This window comes from Symphodus melops, assembly GCF_947650265.1.
Source record: "Symphodus melops genome assembly, chromosome: 10".
Lineage (NCBI taxonomy): Eukaryota > Metazoa > Chordata > Actinopteri > Labriformes > Labridae > Symphodus > Symphodus melops.
The window spans coordinates 19,165,087-19,184,175 of record NC_136700.1 but is presented as its reverse complement, the minus strand read 5'-3'; the positions used below and the strand labels follow the sequence as shown (position 1 = coordinate 19,184,175).

The 19,089-nt window shown below is 38.4% G+C and overlaps 1 protein-coding gene across 1 annotated transcript; it reads right to left on the bottom strand.

The window, feature by feature from the left end:
- Positions 1-7,300: 7,300 nt before the first annotated feature.
- Positions 7,301-16,688, bottom strand: tsku (tsukushi small leucine rich proteoglycan homolog). The gene is made up of 3 exons (XM_079353528.1): positions 16,419-16,688; positions 11,864-12,173; positions 7,301-10,211 (listed from the first exon to the last, which is right to left on the bottom strand). The coding sequence occupies exons 2-3, from the start codon at positions 12,167-12,169 to the stop codon at positions 9,471-9,473; spliced, it is 1,047 nt and encodes a 348-aa protein (XP_079209654.1). The 5' UTR covers positions 12,170-12,173; positions 16,419-16,688; the 3' UTR covers positions 7,301-9,470.
- Between the last annotated feature and the right edge of the window lie 2,401 nt (positions 16,689-19,089).

Sequence of the window (19,089 nt, the reverse complement as noted above, 5' to 3'; positions counted from 1 at the left end):
AAAGGATAAATAGTTGAAGATAAATGAAAAAGTAAAACAACATTAAATCAATATAAAATAATGAAAAAAGTTGGTGTATACAAACCTACAAAGAAGTCAGACTGAATAGTATTTAGTTTATGTTTAAAAGTTTTGATATTTTCAGCTCCGCTCTGATCCTCTGGCAGATTGTTCACGTGTCTCAGAGTGTAGTGGCTAAGCAGTCACCCAAAGTTTTCATTTTACTCTGTGGGACAACAAAAAAAGAGGAGGAAGAGGATCTGAGGAATGCCATGATGCTTCACAAAATTACAAAGATGTCATTTTGACAGCCCTCCACTGGTCTACGAGTATTCATTAACTTCATCAATATTTTAGTCAAAAATCTTTTTTAATGAAATTCAAAAATTGTGTATAGCAGCAGCCTGTGTTACTAAAATACTATTAAGGATAATGAAAATAGTAATAAAAACAAAAAAAGGAATAAACAATATTTTTATCAATTTTTATCTATCTCATCAATATCTTATACAGACACCCACACCATAGGGTGAACCGTGGATTACTTCAGTAAATGGCATTTGAAACACCAAAAACTCTGGATCATACACATGTAATTCACAACGTTTACACTAGAGAGCACCCCTTTCAACGCCTGGACAAGCTTTCACCAGAGACCTGACAGCTGAGATCTAGAAAAAGGAAGTGATATTTGTAAATTCATGGCATGTTTCTCCACCAAGTCTGAATTCATTCAAGACAATAAAAATGTCAGATATGTGTCTTTAGACCAAAGAGAGAATGTTTGGCTCTTTCTGTGTTAGATTTGTACCATCCACACATTAAACAGACTTATCAGTTTTAATATTGTTAAAGTGACTGTACCCACAGTCTTTTCATTCCCACACATTGGGTCTTTGCAATAAAGCAACAAGTAAGGTCTTCACCTTTTGTAACATAACAATGATTACATTCTTTTAACTGCTTTTGTCAAGTGTCTCGGCATTGCATTTGTTATAAATTGTTGCTTTATAAATAAAAAATTGATTGATTGATTGAAAATGAAGCTAATAACTGAGGCATAAAGTTTACAAGTACTTGAGACGTATAGAAATGAAGAATTCTGTGCGAGTAGCTCTGAGTAAAACATATCAAAGTGACCTTCAGGAAACAGTGCAGCTCGAGTCAGGAAGCACAATTCACAGGCCCAATCATGTGGATTTAATTACAATGTAGTGAATCAGTCACCTCATTTGCTCTTTTTCGAGGTATTACATGGTGCAGACTGTGTCAGCAGCTCACAAGTCGTGTATCGCTGATTTGATGTTGGCTTTTAAAACCTAGCTCCAGTTGATGGAAACACGTTTATCTGACAGAAACATGACATAACTTTATTATTTTAATTACTAGGATTATCATATCATTGTCATATCCTACTACTTTGCTGTGCCACTAAAATGTTGATGCAACTTTCTTTTTTTCAATGTCAGTGTAAAATTAAAAAAGTTGGTCAAAGCAAACATTTAAACAAGCGTTTGGCAAACAACACAGTCTGAGGGAGGCTCACTAACTACTTTATTTCCCTTTATCTTGATGTTTACAGATGCCTCTTTGTGGCCTGACACAAAGTGAGTCAAATCCAAATGTTAAATATTGAACAAGCACTTAGTAAAACACAGCTGGGCTCATATTTCAGGCATTTGTGTATGTTTTAGAGTAAGAATTCATTTGTCTGATTTACTTTGATGTGTTTTGACTCCTCCAGGAATGCACGTATGTCTCTTTTCTTTTAATATCTTCTTCTTGCACGTGTTGGTTGTTTTTAAATTTAAGGAAGTTAGTGTTGAATGTACTTGTCTTTTGCTGAGCAAAACCCTTTTAGTAATCTGCAGTGCATGAGGATTTAGAGGTCATTTAAGTCTTCTCCTGTTTATTTCATTCCAATCATAGTTGGGCACCTCACCCTGTTCCTGCCCAGTCAAAAGTCATTTCCACTTCTTCCAACTCAGTGAAACTGCATCATGGCTTTGAACTGGGTTTGAACTGGAGCCAAAAGTAAAGATAATAAACCCTGATTTATGTGAGCCTTATGTGAGAAGTTTTGAGTTACGAGAAAGTCCAGGTCAATGTTAATTTTTCCTGAAGCTACAACATTAAACATAATGGCTTAAGCCGCCTTTTTCACAAAGTCATTTTGTAATTGGATGTATGAGATTACTCAATTAAGTTACCTTTCAAAGCATTGTATCACTGGTGAAAAATGTAGAGAACGAATTGAGAGAACATAATGAGGTCAAAGAAAAATACAAATTGAAGTGGGAAAAAAAGGCAGAAAACTTCAACACAGTCCAGAACAGCAGCTGCCAATGGAAACCAGATGGAGAGGAATGGCAGAGAGGGCAGCAGTCTCAGGATATATCCTTTTCCTCTGGGAAACTCCCTCTCAAGACCAACAATATAAAAAGGATGATGCAAGCTACTCAAACATTGAGCAGATTATTCTCAGTGTGAGCAAGCAATATGCTTTAGTTAGTGAGAGAAAAACATGTTGTGTAACATGTGACCATTAAGGAATAGGTGTGATGTGTAGAGAAGGTGCAGCAGGCACAATACGGTGTTGTTAAACTTATCAGCCATCTATGCTGAAAATGTGCTGTAGGTTTTTTTTTATATAGTCTGCTCAGTGTTGACATTGGCAAAACATTACCACCCTTTGTGTGTATCTTTCTCTATGTTGATCTCCTGCTGCCTTTTGAATACTGATCAGTCTGATGTTATTATTTCTCTTCTATAAATAGAAAAGGAAAAACAAATGAATTCATATTGTGTTTAAGGAGCAGTGCTCCACTGAAAGATCCAGTCTGTGTTTTCTTCTTCCTAAATAGATGCTGGTATGTGGAAAGTCAGACTGTGCCCTGGGTTAATCCACACAGAAATCTAAGCAGATATGATGCAGGTGCAGATACAGGAGTGAGCCAAAGATGTAATGAAAAGAGAACAACACAAAACAACCGCAGTACATCGGCTTTAAAAAGTGCATCTGGAATGTTAAGACAAGGATGTCATAGTAATTGTCCCCTAACTATTTATTATTATTTTTATCTTTTTTTCAATATCTTTATTGATTTTCTGATGTACAAGTTTATAACATGACTTGCTCAACAGTTTAACAAAAGTGATCTGTTTGATAAGTGGAAGAAATAAAGTGAGAGATCATGTCTCTGGCAGACCATACACAGACCAGCAACATAAACAATACAGAGAAAACTGTCATGTAGAACAACTGATATAACAAAAAACACAAACAAAACCCGGGAGGCCATGTAACAATTTGGAAATTGAAAATCACAGATAACATGGATAAATAAATCAGAGAAAGGATCCAAGTTTTACAATCCTGTACAGACTATTTATTATTTAAATGTGGCTGCACTGTGGGGCAGGAGTTAACGCTGTTGCCTGACAGCCAGAAGGGTCCCTGTTTCAAATCCCCATCAGACAGGAGCCTTTCTATGTCATGTTGTAGTTGGTGACTCTAAAATTTCCCATAGGTGTGAATGAGCGAGTGGCTGGCTGTCTGTTTTTATGTCAGCCCTGTGATTGAAACCAGTTGAGGGGGTACCCCTTTCTCTCCCAATGCCAGGCGGGATCAACTCCAGCCCCCCATACTAAACAGGATCAGCAGTAAAGATATTGGATGGATGTTGTTTAGAGGTGCACATCAAATAAAAAATAAATAAATAAATAAAAAAACGATAACTTGGACAGCTTCAAGAGTCCCTTTATGCTCCATTAAGGTCTTTAATTCAACACAAACCTATTTCATGTCTCCAATATCAAAACCTGCATAAAGTGTAAAAAACAATCATTTCTAACATTCAAGACAAAAATACAAGTATTGGACCCTACAGTAAGTGTTTTTAGAAGTTAAGGTTTGGTAATGTCAATACACCAACAAATCATTGTTCTGTCAAACCTTGACCTCAGTTTTCTGAGGCGTTGAATGCTGAATTGTAAACAGCTGAACCATCCCAACTTCAGTGTCAGCACCTATTCAAGCAAAATACATGAATCAGCTTTATAAAACTGCTACTGTGAAGAACCTCCCAGTGCTGAGTCAATGTGCAGCCTTTGAAATGTTAGTTGTTCATTGTTATGGGAAAGCGATTTTTATTGTTTGTTGTTGTGAGCTTGTTGTTTTCTTAAGGCTGAGTAATCTTTTCAAAAATGTATTTATTTATTTTAATATGACCCTCTTTACAATGCATCGATCAGTGTGTGTCAGGTGACAAGGTCAAGTGTTTCGAAGAAGTCAAAGTCCTAGGCTTTCAATTACACAACACTCCTTGGCAATGCTATTTAAAACTGAGACTTAGAATACAAAGTTTATTACAAGGATGTAAAATTGGATCGTATGCATGAAACCCTCAGGTACTGTATAAAGCATCAAATGCAGCAAAACCTTATTGTTCCATTTGAATGTTCAAGCCACATGAAATTGCCATTAGGATTTACTGAATGAACTACAATGCTGTACCATGGTACAAGCTCCAACAGCTTAAGTGGCTCATAGAATAACAAGTAAATCTTTGTGGCCAATTGCAAGCAGAGCTGTTCTTTTGTTTGTCTGAAAAATAAAACCCCTGTTCTGTTCTGAGCTGCAGTACGCTGACACAGTGCCATGGTGTCTATTGTCACAGCAGCAATACAAGCCAGATGGCATCACTATGTCAATATTACTAATGTGAAATAAAAACAGTATTTGTGCCTATATTACTATGGGGATACAAACATAGGTGATATTCAAGTTAAGAAATATGTGTTGGAACTTGCTTCTCAAAACACTTCCTTCACTTCCTCCTGTGACAATGAAAAGTACGACCTTGCGGTGTTTGAATATGGGCCCATTGTTGAAGCAAAGTGAATTCCCTTGGACAGCTCGAGCCTCCAGAGAGTCTAGCTGAGAAGGTCAAATTACATTAGTTTGATTTTCGCTCAAGCAAGAATGGAGTGCTTAATAAATACACCCTGTTTCTGGTTGCCTGAATTAATTATATACAGTTCAAAGCTTCCTTTTGCTTTGAAGTAATTGCATCTTCATGCCAGACCTGCAGGGATAAAAGATTACCTGTGATTTCTTTACTCACATGCCAGCACAATGCAAACAGCACACCTTGATTATTATTTTTTTGGAATATTATCATTTTTACATCCTTCTTTTTAGTCTAAACAAACCAAAACAAGAAAAGCAGGTATGTGGTCACTTTTCTGTAGAAGTTGTACAGATTAGATCTTGTTGAACCTTGTTCAAACATGCTTGAAGTGAACTGCTGTTTATTTAGCTGTGACTATTCCACAGCCGTTAAGACATGAGTTGCCTGAAAAAACAGTTATCATGTCAAGTTATCTTTTGACTCTATATACGAACTGTATCCACATCAAGCAGCCATAGGACGGCCTCCTGTTCTACCAAAGCTCAGAGTACAGTCAGCCATTTAGAAAACATTTGGCCTTACCATGAACAAACAAGATGTAAAGAAAAGATAAAAACATGAAGTTTCAACACTATCAGTGTTTTGGCGATGTACAGTTCTTGAACATGTTTGTGTCAGTACTATTATAGGACATTCACTTTCTGCCACATTCAGTCATTAAGCAACCATAGTCCATGTCACTGTACCTCTAGTTAGTTCAGTTGGTTTTGTTTGCAGTATCAGATAATACTCTTGACATTTCTGTCCACTGCTATGTTGATTTCAACTGTAAAAGAAACTTACTGGTGGTATAAGTCATGGTTAAGGGTTTCTGTCAAAATCCTGTTACACGGCTACTCTCCCTAAACAGATGATTCCACATATGTACAGATCATTTTTTTCCAGCCAGCTGGATGACATATATCAAGCAGTGTGCACAGTGATGTATTTAGCTGCATTTCAACACATCTGTGCACGCTCTGCACCAGACAGAGGGTCATTATTAGCTCGCTGATTTTCTGTCAGTGTAACTACTGTATTTGATCACATAAAAATCATGAAATGTATTATTGCCCTTCTGACAATCTCAACTCAAACTGGACTTTATCTTTAGACATAAAGCACAACAACAACCATGGGCCAAAAGGTTAAAAACAGATCCCTGCTAATAACCCGTGACCTGATTTGTTGTGGTCTTGCATTCCACAGATATATTTACGATTTCACAGTTTTGTAAAGAGCTTTTATCTATTTGAGCTTCTGGATGCAACTGATACAGAGCTGATGGATGGTTCTTAAAGTCTCAACATAACAGCGCTTAGTGTAGGGACAAGAAGACGGGGAAAAAAACACATCTGGAAGTGTTTTCTAAAATGGGGTCAATCCACTGAGGGCTGCCGGGCTGCTTCAGCAGAAAAGGTTGCATTCACATAAAACCAAGCATGATACAATAAAACTGAAGGGGCTTTTAAGACATCCTCTATTTTCTTCCTATTATGTAATCTTTAAAATCCCCTCAGTTTGGCACACTTATTTTGTTTTGTTTTGGGTGTCTGGGTGAGTTTAAAAGATGTGTCACAGAAAGCAAAGCATAATGTGAATGTTCTCTCTCTCGCAGCACAAACACTCGCCACCACACAAAAGAGATCTTTAGGTTGCCATGACTGGCACCCAGCTTTTTCTCCCTCTTTCTATTTTGTCTTTCCATCTCCTTCCTTGTCACCTCTTTGGCAGGTTACCAGCCCAGTTCAGCACGGTTTTCTGCCCAACTCTGGCATTTCTGCCCACTTCTGTTTGTAGGGACTGTTGAAGACCACAAGTGTGTGTTATGTGTCTGTTTGCTCAGACACTTTTTAGTTATTTAAATCGATGACAGTGTACAAAAGAAGAAAAAAAAACCATTAGCCTCTGAAGAAAAAGAATGCTTTGTACCAGATTTAGCTAATTGCTATCTGTCGTCCCTGGTAAGATAATGGCAACAAGTCGACCAGTCTTGACCACAACAAGACTGGTTCCTAAAAAATGTTGGACTTTGTCTGAGAATTAAAGCAAAAAATGCTCCACACCAAACTAGTTGCTCTGTTGTGACAGCAATAGAAGAAGTGCTGTGAGGATAAATGTCAGAAATGTTGCTTTGCTCATGTCCTGTAGGGAGACACACCCTGCTATGAGTCATCCCTGTTCATAGAGACAGGATCTCGGGCAAAGTGATAAATACAGTGTGGACACTGACACAATCTTTCCTAGGATGTTATTTTGTCTTTAATATGTGTTTATGTGAATTTACTGACACACCTTACCATTTTGAATCTGTGTCAGATAGAATGTCAGACAGGAGGCATGAACATACCTTTTGGAAATAGTCATTTATTCATACTTTATATATAAAATTATATACAATATTAGACATCAACAATATAAACTTCTACAACTCAACAGGACTCCTCTAACCTTCCATGAAAACACTTCATAGGTGTCTTTCCTTTGAAGTCTAAAACAATGAAGCCACCAAGACTTTACAGGTTGTTGACATTTACAAACTTTCACATGCAGTATCGAGGCTGATCTTCTGCAAGTCTGCAGAAATACCACAGGAATAAAAAGGTAAGGTTACACACAAGAGCCCAGTGCAGCTTGGTGTTTTCCCATAAACAGATATTCATACTGAATTCAGTAGCAGATATGTGAAAGTTGTCATACTTCATCGGGCAAATGGGTTAAGAAGTAAGTCTTGCTCAACTGGAGAGGTCACAATAAACCCCAGGTCAACATGGTCCCCACTTGTTTACTCCTACTGCATAAATAAACAAAGCACAGATTAGTAAAAACCATGTCAAAGGCTCTTCATTAGGCTGGTCAAAGCTGTCCAAAAACAATGGGCAAGTTGTCAGAGTTGGGCTCATAAAACAAACAAAAAAAATAATACAATATGGTTATATTATGGTGAAACGAAGATCAATTCACCTGATTAACTTCAGTCACAGATCTTAGACTTGACTTCTTTATTTCTTGCAAGGTGTAAGATAAAAACATTGATACCACTCTCATATCTGTATGTTGAGATATATAAGCTGTCGCTGAGCAAACAGACTGAGATCAGGGAAGGAGCGACTTTAGCTTGGACTAAAATCCAACAAATCCACCTCTGATATCTAATAACCCACCATAATTGGTTTAGACAGAATCAGTGTATGGCTGTGTAGGAAAAGGACTCAACAATGGCACAGTTTCTAAAACGTAATGGCTTTACTGCACACTTTGCTGCAACCTAACTTGGCTTGTTAGAGCCTGAAATGTAATAAGAGAAATGTAACAAAAGCCATAACTGGTCGATCATGTAAAAAAAATGGTGAGTCCAAAACGTAGTAACATTTTGGGTCAGTTATTATATTATGGGGCAGGCAAAATATATTTTTCCCAAATAATGTTACATTTTGGGCAAAAGGTTTCTACGTTTTGGAGTCAGCATTTTGTTACATTATCGAACAGTAATTACATTTTGAGCTTTTTTTTTTTTTTTTTAACCTTTCGACCCAATTTTGGGCTCTAACATGGATTCTCTGAAAATTCTCACTTGACTTTTTCCTTGACTTATGAAACATTTTTAAACTGACCATCATAGCTTTTAACTGGGATGTATCAGTAACGTCAAAGATCATGGCTTGTGTGAAATAGTGTCATTGCATATCCAGTTTTTGTGCTGAGCTAAATTAACCAGCTGTCGCTGCTCAACAGATATCGGAGCGGTATCTTTCTAACTACTCAAGAATGTATTTTTCAGAAGTATCACATTCTAAGTGAAATGAAACATATTAGTGGTCAACATTCATCAGAATATTCTTCAGTGTGGGTATAATGAACAATGCATTCTCAGTGACGTAAAAGCCATGTTTAAGTGCATCATTTACAAAAAATACCTCGACTGGAACAAGTGCAAATAAAACGTAATATGGTCCCACTTAAATGAAGCATACAACCCGTCTACATTATTTAAAGGTTTGGATTGAATGGACATTTTTTACCGGTTGAAAAGTTTGGAAAGAACTTTTTTTTTTAATGAGATGAAAAATACTCTAAAAGCTTTGAGATTTATGATACCGATGTCTCGACTTCTAGAAGGCAACATTTAACGCTCCGATTTCACATTGGAACGTCAATAATAGTTGGACAGTGACTCAAAACGTGTTTTCCAATCAAAGCAGATAAGGCACTAACAGGAGTTAGGTTGTACAATATGTGTCGTCTTTCCACTACAAATATTCACAGTTCTTTAAAACACTACAAAGCTGGTTGTCATAGCAAAGAGGAAGGCCACATTGTGTAAGAACATTTTCCCTTGGTGTCACACTTTGGTTCTTTTATACGTTAAGTCACAGGTGTATTACACGCAGGAATCGCAATGGGAAGACAGAAGTTATGACCAGAGGGATATGCGACGCTACTCGGTCATCCAAAAGCACTTGTTTCAGAGTACACTGGCCCTTCAAAGGTGTAGTCCATTTGCAAAGGTATAAGGTCTCACAACACTACACCCTGCACATTACAGTTCAGAACCTCGTTGTGTTGGACCTGACCCAGCTGTGGGTGGAACTGTCCCTGTTTCTGCGTCCTCCAGCAGTGGATGTTTCGACCCAGTGTGATGCTCTTAATACTGGGCAGATGGGTCAGCATGTTATTTGGTAGAGATTCCACACTGGAACCAGACAAATTTAGCTCTTGTAAGGAGTCTAGTTCACTAAAAACTGCAGTGTTCAAAGTCTTGAGCTTGGGGTTGTTTGACAGATCCAGGATTTGCAGGCTCTGAAGGCCTTTAAAGCTGTACGGCTCGATTTCCTGAAGCTCGTGCAGGCCACTGATGGACAAGTAAACCAGATCTTTAAGTTGAGTAAATGCACCCTCGGTGATGTGGGTGATGGGGTTACCATCCAGATTAAGGTACCTTAGAGGAAGTCCTGCCAGCATTGGTACACTCGACAGTCGGTTTGCTGACAGATTTAAGCTTTGGATGTGTAACACTCTTCCAGTAAAACTCATGGAGACAGACACGAGCTGGTTATAGGACAGATCCACACTAACAGGTTCACCGTTCACTTTAGTAGTGAACACATCCATGTCGAATACTTGGAATGTGTTGTGGCTGAGGTCAACTTCAGCCAGTGGGAGGCCAGAGAAGCAGCTCGGGGAGAGGCTCTCCAGGTTGTTGTAGCTCAGATCCAGAGTTTCTAGGTAACGCAGCTTGGACAAAGAATTGGGGCTGACCTGAAAAAAGCAGAGGAAAGGCAGAGATATGAGAAAACACGTGAAAGAGTCATATTTACAGGGCAGAAGATGGTATATGGTTTTTAATAATGTACATTTCACAAATCTCAGAACACCAAGTATTTCTGAAGCACTTGTAGAATTTCTGTTCAAAGTATTCTCACTTTCCAATTGAAACTTTTTAAATAAACACAAATAAATATAGCTTATAATTTACAAAAAACTTTGCTGACATTTATATAGAAATGCATACGTCTGAAAGGATAAGTAAAGTATAAGGTCCTACATCTTTAAATACTGTTTTCTGCTCACGTGGGGACAGGAAAAATTCACAACCTTATATAAGTCTGCTCTTCACCCCTCTAGCAGTAAAGAATAAGGATGTAAAGATTCATCGTAAAATCGTGATGAATCGTGAAAAATGAATCTCAATAATATTGCGTCAGCAGCTGCAGTGCAAGACTTTGAAAATGAGGAACAACCATCGTCTTTTAAGATCGGAGGTGCAGAAACGTTTTGGCTTCCCCAAGACAAACAAAAGAAAGGTGAGAAAATAAGAGACGAGACAAAAACTGTGTGCATATATAGCAAGAAGACAGGGAACTAGCACAACCGACATGATGCAGCGTGGACACCACAATGAGAAGCCCCAATCACTTCCCCTTCGAAGGCCAAACCACACTGACACAGTGTTGCCAACTTCTCTGTAAGGAAAGTAGCTATTGGCTGTCCTAAAAGTTGCTAATGACATCATCGCCTAATTTGCATAACTGACAATAAGCATGCAATTGTAATAGACGATGTAGGAGAGAAAGAACGTTTTGGGAGAGACAAAAAGTGAGTAAAAAAAAAGAAAAGAAATATGTTTAGAACTACAAATATACTCTCTTCTGTTGATTCTTGATTTTTATTTGATTTTTTTGACATTGAAACTTCACAAAACAAAAAGTCAGATTTGTTGCGAGAAGTCTTTGACAAAAAAAAGTCAACAAAAGAATAGGTTAAGTCGCCAAGTTGGCGACAAGCCAACAGTAATGACGGTAAATGACAGTAACGACAAGCGGGCTAGCAGCCCCTAAAGAAATCCTTTTCAGTCATCGTTTGTCCACAGTATCATTTTGTAAAATAAATCAGGAGAGAATTGTATTGTTAAACCAGTGTTGTGAATTGTGTCGTGAGCCCAGTATTGTGAATTGTGTTATGAGTTGAGTGAATCCCAGTAAAGGAGTAACATTAATGATGTTGTTGATTCGTGTGTGATGGGTGCTGAATTTCCCTCTCTTTTAGCTCCACGTTACTCTCAACCAACTCAGGAGGTTAAAATTTGCCTTTTTAGCTGCTTACTCCCACACTTGAAATTTGCTAGCTACATATCATTTATATTGGGCAGTTCTCTTGAGTTAAATAGAGCTTTGTTTCACTAAAATTAGCTGCTTGCTACAGCTGAAATCCCTGCCAATTTCAGCACAAGGTTTAAACCCAATGCACAATAAACACAATAAAAACACATGCTGGGCTTCTGTTATGTTGATTACACCGATTAAATTTACAGTAAGTTAATTCATTAACTAGACTTCTTGATGCTATATAAATGTTATATTGCATAAATTAACACCAACGTCCTAAATGTCTGAGCTCTTCAAACCACTCACCTTTGTTATATGGTTGCTGCTAAGGTCCAAGCTTACAAGGGTGGTATAGCCAGGACCAGCTAACATGGTGTCACTGAGTGGGCCCATGGAATTGGAGGACAGGTCTAGGTGGGCAGTGTCCAGTGGGATAGGGATGGGCATGGTGGTGCTGGGTCCCAACCCTCTACAGTCCACCCTAGTCAGGCTGAAGCTGTCGAAGAGGCCGAAGCTTTCCACCTCACAGTGGCAGCCAGGGTGGCAGTTCTTCACAGTGCTGGACTGGACTAAGGCCAGCAGCGACAGGCCAAGCCAAAGGAGTAGAGCCATCGTGCTGAGGAGAGAGCGAATTTAATATTAGCTTTTGAAACATGTCTCAAGTTGTCACTCCCATTGAAGTTAAAGATCCTTTCATTCTTTTCATTGCAGTCGAACCAGTTTTCTTTCTCTCTCCATTCCCCATCTGGGAAAGATGCACAGCCTAAATCACCAGATCGATGCACATCGTACTGGTTGTAGTTAAAAACTCAGAGCAAGTCTCCCTCTTTGTGTGCCGTCTTCACAGTAATTGTTTACTCTTGTTAAAATACTTCAAGCTTTGTCTGCAACTTGAGTAGCCCCAATTTCCATGGCTCTTGCCTTCCCAACGGCTATGACCTCGTTTATTTGATCAAAGGTTTCATTTGCACTTTCTGAGTGTACTCACCAAAAAAGTAAGTATGGTTGTAAAAAGGAACATGAGAATATATTGTGGATAAAGGCTCTCGAAATATCTTTGCTCTATATTAAAAATCAGGAGCAGATCCTGTGTGCTTTGAACCAAAAAAGACAAAAAATCAAATTTAATTTATACCATGCAAAAATAGCATCTAATACAACACAGCCTATGAAATAAAAGCTAAAGAGACCTTAAAATACATTTAAAGTTAAAAAAAAAAAACACATGTGGAGCAATAATCCAGCGAACAATCTTTTAAAAAGCAGCAAAATAAAGTATGAAAGTTTATCATGTGTGAATAAAATTGACAGCAAATGAGTTGCATACATTACTAAAGAATGCATCATACCTTTACTGCTGTTTCTCCTGTCCTTCTATGTATAACTGTGATGAGAAAATGAGAGCTGAATAGAGCTCACCCAGTTTTACTCAAGCAATGTGCACACTCACGCACGTACTCAAACACACACACACGCGCGCACAACAAACACTTGAATAAGTGTGAAAACTGGACAGAGGTTAAGTGTTGTGTAACAGGTAAAAATAAAGAACAGTCATGGTTGAATGGCCGAGGCATGACACAGCAGAGGGCTGCTTAAAGAAACAGGCAGTCTTAAAAACCTTCGCTCAATTAATAACCAACATACAATTACTAACTCGATGTCTGCTGGGAGAAATCTACAGTGGTCTCACAAGTTTTTAATAATTGATGGCGACTTTCGTTCCATGTTGCAAGACTGCATGTGTTTTCAAATATCATGTTCCTAATTATACTTTACATGCATCTCCGTTAGAATGACAAAAAAAAGGTCTCTAATCGTAATTTCTTAACTTGGAACTGTCTTTAAGAGCATGTAGTAGAGGTGCGTTCAGGGACTCAGGTTACAGCTGTTATCAGGGAGATCTCACAGTAACTTAGATTAGTTTTCTTATTGGCTTATGTAACAGGCTGAAGTTACGTGGCTACATGGTACATTTGGGTCAATAATGCAGGCTGATTACTACGGCTCAAAGTCTACTTAGAGAGAGCTTGTCACCTCTGTACAGTGTTCCCTTTGTTTGACCCTTGAACTCTGACACTACTATTAAACGCTTGTAACACTCCAGAGTGTCTGAGTTTCAATTTAATCATCAGCTGAATGACTTTCACCTAAAGGGTGTGTTACTTTTCACTGCCAGATGTTTCCCATTGTTATACTGTTTGCAATTACATAACTGTTATTATGTTTTGAGTGTGTGTGTGTGTGTGTGTGTGTAGGTGTGTGTATGCGTGTGTGTGTGTCAGGCCTCTCCAGCTGAAGGTTTTGACCACGCAGGAATGGGCGAGTTTCATGACTGACAAATTAAAGCTGAGTGAACAAATCTCTAATTCACAGAAGAAAATGTAACAAGCTTAATCTTGGCTGAACTCATGGAGCAAAATAGTTCAGCGATTCAATAAACCACATACTAGAGGAACTAAGAGACAACTTTATGGAAGAAGTGTATGTTATTTTTGGCTTTTTTAAACCCTGGCATGTTGTAGTCCTTTAATCCTAACTGAATTCAATTCAAATTCAAAAAACTTTATTTGTGCCCTTGAATTGCCCCCCTTGGACAAATAAAGTTTTTTGAATTTGAATTGATTTTTTGATAATTGTATTTCTATTGAAATGTCACCAAAAAAAGGTAAATGTCCCTTCTCTATTGCCCTGCAACAACTTTTGTTTAACCTCGAGCAAACAGAAGCTCCAGAAGCCGTCTTTGGTGGGAAACGATGAAGAAACCCACCTCAGACTAAACATGGGAAACTGCCAGTAAAACTAAGTGCTCATACCCTAATTACCTCGACCACACTGCTCGTCAGCAGCTCGTCATCTCTGTGTGGTTTTGTAGCCACGCTGACCCTTCCCTCCCGCTTTCCCTATATCCTTTGCTCCATCTGTTGCTTCAGTGAGGATCGTGAACTCACTGCACCAGGTGTTCCTCTCAACCTCTCTCCAATAAATCTCCGCTAACAGCAAACTGCTGCTACTGCCTTCAAATCCAACGCATTTTAACTCCTACAATTAGCCAAAGGCAACGGGTTAGGGTTGAACCCAGTTGAACTACCCCCCCTCGAGTGGACAATTGGCAAAGGCCTGTGAAATCACGGCCTGACACCTTCTCACTTTCACGGGGTCCTTTCACACCTTTTTATCCTGGGAAAGCAGCACAGCAAACTTTTTCCAGGAGGGATCATCAACCATGAGGCGTTTATTTATGTATGTGACTACTTTTAATCACAACGGTTTCCTTCATCAACATATCAACTACTACTATATGCAAACTTGATCAAATGTTGCTTATAATCCAATCACTGCCAAGGTGTTCTGAGTGCAAACACAATGATTTATTAGCCAACACAAAGGCACAACTGCCTCAAAGCAATACCACCTATCTCAAGTTAAAGACACATCCACTTCATTGTCTTTCTCTATATATGATTTCTTTTAAAGGTTATCTATATGATAGGATATCGATATTTCTTTTGAAGGAGCTTCAGAAAATACAACGATACACGTTCACAAACACGTTCTCCCTTTCAAAACATTTCTTTGTATTAAATGTTGAATGATAGTTCAGTGTCCTCCCGCACTCTGTTTTTTACAGTCAAAGAGACCTTTCAGTTTAATTTAATCTTCAATCTAAAGGCTCAAAAGTGTGTAATTGGAAGGAGGATGCCACATTAATCCTTTTAATCCACATTAATGCATGCCACTCATGAGCAGGAAAAGCGTTGAAATTAAATAGGTGGTTCTTAAGCGTTTTAAGACAAACAAGGGGGCAATGAGACACTATTGTGAATGAATACAGTTTGGAATGGTGAATAGAGACTAGAGTGAGCTGAAGATAACAATTATTTGTGTCAATAGGACATTGTTGTTGATAAGTTTAGGCAGAAAGGAGAATTAAGATGTGTTTTTTTAGATTGTCTTTCGAGCTTTTGGTCATCTGTTATAAATAAACTGAGTTTTAGCCACAAAAACAAAACATTGTTGAAATATTGGAAAAGTAAAAACCTCTCCGACTATTTCTGCATTATAACCATCAGTTTTTGACTTTAACCTTAATGTTTTATTAATCTTCATAGATGTTTTTTTTTTGCCTCAACCTTTTCTACAATAGCTTATACGACGTCTTTTTTTTCTTAGTTCTCCGATTTCAGTCTTTTTGCACATTCTAACTCATAAGCTGTGATAAATTAGAAACTGCATAATAAGTACAATGAATCACAGCCGTCGTGTCCCGGGACGTTCACAACAGGAGGAGGGCAGGCAACACACTCACTCACTACACACCGCATGGGCACCTCTGCAGATTGAAAAAAAAAAAGGAAAAAAGCTGTACGTGGCAAACCAGGGACAGCTGTGGACTCTAACTCAGCCTTTTCTGATAACCTATAAACAACAACAACACATGTAGCCTGTAAAGCCTATTGGTGTGGCGTAGGATAGCCTACCGTTGATGTAACATTCAAATCAACCCCGCCCCTTCGAGCTGTCAATCATTGCTCCACATGTCACCTCTGTGCGCATCATTTACTCAAGCTTGCCCACAACATGGTAAATCTGTCTGCGTAATTTGCAGTAACAACACACAGGGCTCTGGTCAGTTCAGTCGGGTCACCAGGGGCGGTTTCTGAAACGCAGGGGATAACGTGAAATCTGATCTGACCACTGAGGTCCGCTTGGTCTGCTTCATGTCTGTGCCCGAAACTTCACTGATTTTACACGAACATTTAACACACATTTTCTGTCCAACGACGAATCAGTATACTAACATAAAGTGTCACACTGTGAATTGTCTACTTATTAACAGCTTATGTTTAAAGTAACTTACTTTGGTGCTTTTCATCCAAACCTTCCGCTTTTCGGCCGTTTTTCACTTCACCGCTCCCATTTTGCAGACCTCCGCGGCGCCTCTGCGTCAGCCTGCTCCTCCAGTCTGCTGCTCTGCATGAGCTTCGTGGGTCACTCTGAGAGACTGGAGGACCAATATAAACTGTCACAAGCTGGAAACTCTGGAACAGACACACTCACCACCCCATCCCAGAAAGGCTTTCTGCGTTTTTTTACCACTATCAAGCCCGCATATGTACAATTAACAGCACTTCCGTTCAAAGCCTCCAAAACAAAACACATTAAAACTCATAAAGACGTGCTTTTGTTTTCACGTTTTCTTTTGGCAAATGTTGCTCTTTATACTGGTGGTTTATTCATGTGCATGATATTTTTAATTGTGTGTCATTGACTAATGTTTCCAAGGATTTTTCCAATGCTATTTAGTTTTTAAAATTAAAAAAGTCAGCTTGTGATTTATTTAACCAACCAATGTAATCTAAATTTGATTTATCACACACTAGGCAGGCACACTACAGACACATTAATGTCTCCCACCCTTTCACAGTGGTAGTATGTTACCCCTATATTCAATGTAGGTTATTTTACACAAAGGAATTAAGAAAAAGTTTTGAAAGAATTTACCTTTTCATTGTTTCCAAAATATTTTCACACAAAGTTTTTATCTACCGACAGGGTCCTGACTAGACTGTACAGTATGATCTTGATGAGCATTGATACGGTCTTATTTTGAAGGCCCAAACATGTATTTCCTGTCTCTGTCTACGAGTTCAAATTTTGACCACGCTGATTCCAGTGCGCACTCTAATGGAGAAAAGAAGATGTACAATCAAAAAGGCTGAAAACAGTGTTGCGCAACAAAGCGGTGGTTTGTTTGATTTGGCCTGAGGTTCACATTCTGATGAAACTGATAAAAAAGAAATAATTGAACGGAAAATAGACTTTTCCTGTTTTGCCTTCACTTTAACTATAGCCTTTATCTGACCTCGATCTTTTCTGAAAACTATTTCAGTTTTAGCATTGGGCTTAGCAAATGTAGATCCTGCCAGAAATACAAATATATAATTCAAAATAAATTAAAAAAAATTCTGCATCGATCAATGCCATCACAATGTGAGCAGTGAGTAGGCCTATCAACCACTATAATTCAGAAATCATAACATAGCACAACAGCCTGCAACATTATAAGTCATGATGTATGGAGACAGAGACTACCCTGTTGGATCAGACACTAGCCTAATAGTGTAACAAGTTCTCGAGGGGGGTCAAGAGATAAATTATGGGGAACATCTGGTGCTGCTCACACAGAACTGAGGGGCCTCCAGTCCTCAGCTATTGTATTCATTATAAGAGCATGACAGCACCACAGCAAAGTCTACACCCAGGCTCTACTCTGATTAAATTAACTCAAACTTGAACTCTCAATTCGTTACCTTTTTGTTGAAAAGCATAAGAAAAAAATACTTATGATCTCTCAAATGTGTCTGAAAATATAAGGTTGTGATGGAAGGAGAAACAAATCAAATAGGCTTTGTTACACACACACACACACACACACACACACACACAAAGAACTCCTGCATGGCGTAATGTCTTGGAATCTTCAAGGCTGTAAAGATAAGATAGGGGGCAGGCAGACGGAATGTAGGGAACCTTATCAGACAGCAGAAGACAAAAACACTCGGGAACATCATGTTGAGAATATGTTAAAGCATGGACCATAGTGGGCATGTCATGTATTGCAATACATTAAACTTATTTTCAACTTTAAATTCTGCCAGAATTTACTTAACACGTTTTTGTTTCCGCTTTAGCGAAATCAAGTCATAACACACAGTCTGCATAATCAGGGCGAAAGTATAATCCTATACTGAGGTGTATAGGCTACCTACATGTTGCAATGTATCATAATGCATTACTGAGAAGGGTTAAGAGAAGCAAGCTATTTTGTTATATCCTTCCATATCCGAGTGAAAACTATATTGAGCGTCTCTGGATGATTTTCCACCAGATGGCGCCAGAGGAACACTCACCCAAGTTTATCCACAGTCTGCTATTACACTGAACTTTTAAAACAGTAAAACATAAGACCACAAAAGATGGAAATAGGTTGGTGCAGCCGACGGTCATTGTAGTTCATAGCAACACAATATTCAGAAGAAGTGCTCTGGGTAGCTCATTGGAAATCATGTAGGCCTAAATTACGCTTGACATAAGCCTTAATGTTGAAAGAATTATACTTTATGAGATTAAAAACACGATAAGATTTTAATTTTTAGTATTTTTCATATAGTGTTGATTACATCCCTTTTCCACCTTTTCAAACAGTTCTCTGTGTTCTAAATGAAAGATCTGTGCTGTACTTTGGTCAAAATATAACACGAATCATGCACCAGAGGAGGTTTGTGACCCTGTATTATGTTGTAAGACTTATGCAGATCGCAAACAAAAGAGTGGAATGGTTGATTTCACATTTTTTGGGTCGGCAGACACTGTTCAAAAACACCGTAAATCTGGTACATTATGTCATCTTTAAGAATTGATTTTATTATAATACATTCAGCATCCTGATCCTATTATTCTGTGATTGAAGTTGACGGATCGCTATACCATTTTACCTTAACGTCTACTATTGTATAATGTATGTGCTA